General features: G+C 38.0%; 1 protein-coding gene across 1 annotated transcript in view; it reads left to right on the forward strand.

Moving 5' to 3' along the window:
* LOC101846445 overlaps window positions 1-2102 on the forward strand; it is a gene marked incomplete in the record, with an annotated part of 14639 nt that extends 12537 nt beyond the window's left edge. Inside the window, 2 exon segments of the mRNA XM_013086202.2 lie at window positions 953-1103; window positions 1856-2102. Of these exon segments, the coding sequence (XP_012941656.1) occupies window positions 953-1103; window positions 1856-2008 (304 nt within the window).
* Window positions 2103-3939: the final 1837 nt, after the last annotated feature.

Genomic DNA, 3939 nt, shown 5'->3' on the forward strand with positions numbered 1-3939 from the left:
TTTTTAATTTTTTAATTTTTTAATTTTTTAATTTTTTAATTTTTTAATTTTTTTTGGGGTTGCCCTGGGGGGAAGGGGGGAAAGTTGTGTTGCTATTGTTGTTGGCCTTGTTTATGGTGGTCGCGGTTTTTTTTTTTGGTCTTATTGGTTGTTTTGTCTTTTGGTGTGGTAGTCAGCGTCCAATTTTACCACCTTTAAGGCTTGAGAGGCTAAAAAGGTTCGTATTGCCCATCGCCATCTGCGTGTATTTCACTGTCTGTCTTGCACCTGGATGATCCCAACGCTCCCGCCAAATTGTAATGTTCTCCCTTAGAAACCGCTTATTTTCGAGATCTCAAATTCCTTGAGATGAATATACCTGTCAATATATATATATAATATTTATATTTGCCCTGTGTTTATCCATAGAGTTACCATGTCATGTGTTTGTAGGGAGTGAATGAGTGAGTGAGTAAGGGTGGGAGGGACAGAAGGAGGCAAAAAAGTAAAGTGTAGACAATGTTATGACATTTATGAATTCTATAATGTGTCGCAGAAATTAACGAAAGCAGGCCATTAAATCTTTCAAGTGGAGAATCAATAAATTATATCTTACTGTATCTATCTCATCTGGTTGTACATACCCGATCTCACCATGTCTCATCTGGTAGCATGCTACCTCATCTGATTTCATCTGGTGGTAGGCCTATCTTATACGATCTTATCTGGTGATAGGCCTATCTATCTAACTTCGTCTCGGGGTTGGCTTATCTTATCTTATCTCATCTAGTCGTATCTATCTTATCTGATCTCGCGTGTCTAATTTTATTTGTATCTTGACTTACAATATTTCATAACCTTTTCTCATCTTGTCTTATCATAATCCTTCTTTAGCACAACATAATATCTAGTTATACGTAGCTCTCTATCAGTACTATCACTGTGCATCGTGCTGTACTTCACACTCCCACAGCCCTAATGCGGCACCCATTCTTGAGACGTTAACGGAAACGGCCCAAGAATGTGACGAGAAACAGCTGGTGGAAGCGCTCCCTCTGTGTCTGTTCATCATTCACAGACCACTGTTTCTTAACTGCTGGGATTACTCCAGGAATGGGAACAAGGTTTGTACATGAAGTACAGGAATAAGTAAACCTTCATACTGTGGGCTGTTAGCTTCGCCCCTTTTTGATCTCTCCGATTCAAACTTAGCTATTTTTCAATATCCCATTTCTGTAGAGTTCAAAGAAATCCACAACAATGGTTAGAATCGTGTGGTGAACTGAGCTCCCTTTTCCCTGTAGTACAATGCATCACTTTTAGTTTAGATCCTTCGTGTTTTGTTTTACGGGACTTGCAACTGCATAAAGTCATATGAGCGCTGTTTGTTTATTTGGTGTTCGTCGAATCGACATAATGCTCCTTTCATTTAAATTTGTAGCTCTATAGAGTTTTGGTTAAACAATAATTGTTCAACTTCGCCTCAGGCTTTGCACGGTCACATAGGCGTTACTTTATGAGGGTTGCATTTTCTAGGTACATACATTCTTTTAAAAGGACAAACTTGTGATGAACCTCTTTCCCTCCCATGCTCTCTCCTTCGTGACTCAATGTAGTGGCACTGGGCTGTTCGGAGCTCAACATTGGTTTAGCTCTTATAAGTCAATGTGTGGAAACGAACCAAGTTTAATTTTTTGCTTTTGGTTTACAGGTTATTTCACTTTCATTTTCCTCCTTTTTTGATGCTGTTGTTCTTCTCCTCCTACTTCTTCTTGTTCCTCCTCCTACTACTATACTACAAAATGTACATAAACTTTATATGGACTATCATTTAGCTCAGTTATTTCCTTCATCTTTAAAAAAAAAATCCTCTTAGGCCCTGAGTCTCCTGGACAAGTGTATCTTCAGTCTGTGCGACACAAACGCCCCGACGTGTGATGAGGTGAAAACACAGGTAGCGTTATCGAAGTGTGGCCGCTACGCCCCAGTCAAAGATTCTATTTTGCAGCACAGTTGTTACTTTGATTGAAGCAAATGACAGACCAGTCTTCAGATTTCAGCTTCTGAAATAGTACGTGCATTCATGTATTGTGTAAAAAAAAATAAAAACTGAGCCTCTGTAATTTCCTGTTGTTGTGTAGGTCTCATTGCACTGTCCCCGTGGTTTTATGCACTCCGCATAATTTAGCAAAATTTGATCATTTTTTGGCATTTCTTATTTTCATTTATCATTCTTTGCTAAATTTAACAGAATTGCATAATTTCACATTTTTAGGATCAGTTGAATAATTTCAGATTTTTTCTTGCATGAAACGACGGGGACAGATTGCAAGCTGCGGTGTCGCCCATTTGAAAATAAAAAGTATGGGGTTCTCAGTTATCTCTGCATTGGCAACATTATTGAACATAACTACATACAGCCATTGATGGTTTTAGGCTATAATATAAATCAAGGTAAAGGTGTTAGAATCTGAAATTATCGTACCAGGACAATGCTTCTTGTTGAAAGAACCCCAAAAGAGCGCGTCTTCAAGCTTTGAGCGTCCTCAGTGAGTTAAATTTCCAGTAGACCCAGACTTTCCAAACATGTCTCTACACAACACTTTTTTTTTGTCTTGAAGTTGAACTTAAAATTTCATTTAAAAAAGACTAGCAACAACGCGCATAATACGAAGTATAGTCACATAAATTTATCATTCTTATTTGTCTATGATGGTTCAAAATGTACCGCAATATTCGCTGTTAGTCTGCTGCTGATAGGATATGTGTCCCCTACGTCCTTAAAGATTTAAAACATTTTTTATTTTTCCTTGTTACAAGCAGCGGTGGACCAAACCATTAAACCCAAAGCGCATATCTTCAGATTCCAGATTCTGAAATATTACATGTATTCATGTATTGTGTAAAAAAATAAAAACTGAACCTCTGTAATTTCCTGTTGTGTAGGTCTCATTGCAAGCTGCGATGTAACCCATTTGAAAATAAAACGTATGGGCTTATCAATTATCTCTGCATTGGCAACATTATAGGAACATAACTACATGTACATACAGCCATTGATGGTTTTAGGCTATAATATGAATCAAGGTTAGAATCTGAAATTATCGTACCAGGACAGGGAACTCTTAAAAATTACTATAAAGGAAGCAAAGGGGCCTCATGATTATGTTTTATACCCATTTGACACAAATTACATCATTTGGGAAGCGGGCTGCTTCTAACATGCCTGTCAGGGCCAACATGGGCAAGATCTAAGTGGTGGGATACATCATCCCAGCAGAAAGATGCAGATTCTTGATTTAAATGTTTTCAACTTCTACATTAGGCAATCGAACATATGTCTTCTGAGTGCCACAGAAAAGTGCAGTGTTATGCCACAGACGCTGGAACTGTGACTTCCTCAAGTGTTGTGTAGAGAATGTTTGGGAAGTCCGGGTGTACTGAAAATTCAACTCACTGAGGACGCACAAAGCTTGAAGACTCGCTGTTTTGGGGTACTTTCAACAAGAAGCATAGTCCTTATTTATACATATTTTTCAGTTCTGATTTTTTTTTTCGTCTTGAAGTTTAACTTAAAATATCATAAAAAGACTGGCAACAACACGCATAATATGAAATATAGTCACATTTATCATTCTTATTTGTCTATGATGATTCAAAATGTACCGCAACATTGCTGTTGGTCTGCTGCTGATAGGATATGTGTCGCCTACGTCCATAAAGATCTAAAACATCTTTATTTTTCCTAGTTACAAGCAGCAGGGGGGACCAAATCTTTCAACCCAAAGCCAAAGTGCATATCTCAGAGCACACTGCCTTTTACTCTTCCGCACACAAAAAGTGCACGTTTCCGTGTGATGAGATATCGTATGGTATATAAAACTACAATGCCTAATGTAATGATCAAATAAAGAAGGACCTCCAAAAATATTACGTCAATCTCTGATGAGACAAAACCAG

This window comes from Aplysia californica, unplaced genomic scaffold, assembly GCF_000002075.1.
Source record: "Aplysia californica isolate F4 #8 unplaced genomic scaffold, AplCal3.0 scaffold00443, whole genome shotgun sequence".
Classification (NCBI taxonomy): Eukaryota; Metazoa; Mollusca; class Gastropoda; order Aplysiida; family Aplysiidae; genus Aplysia; species Aplysia californica.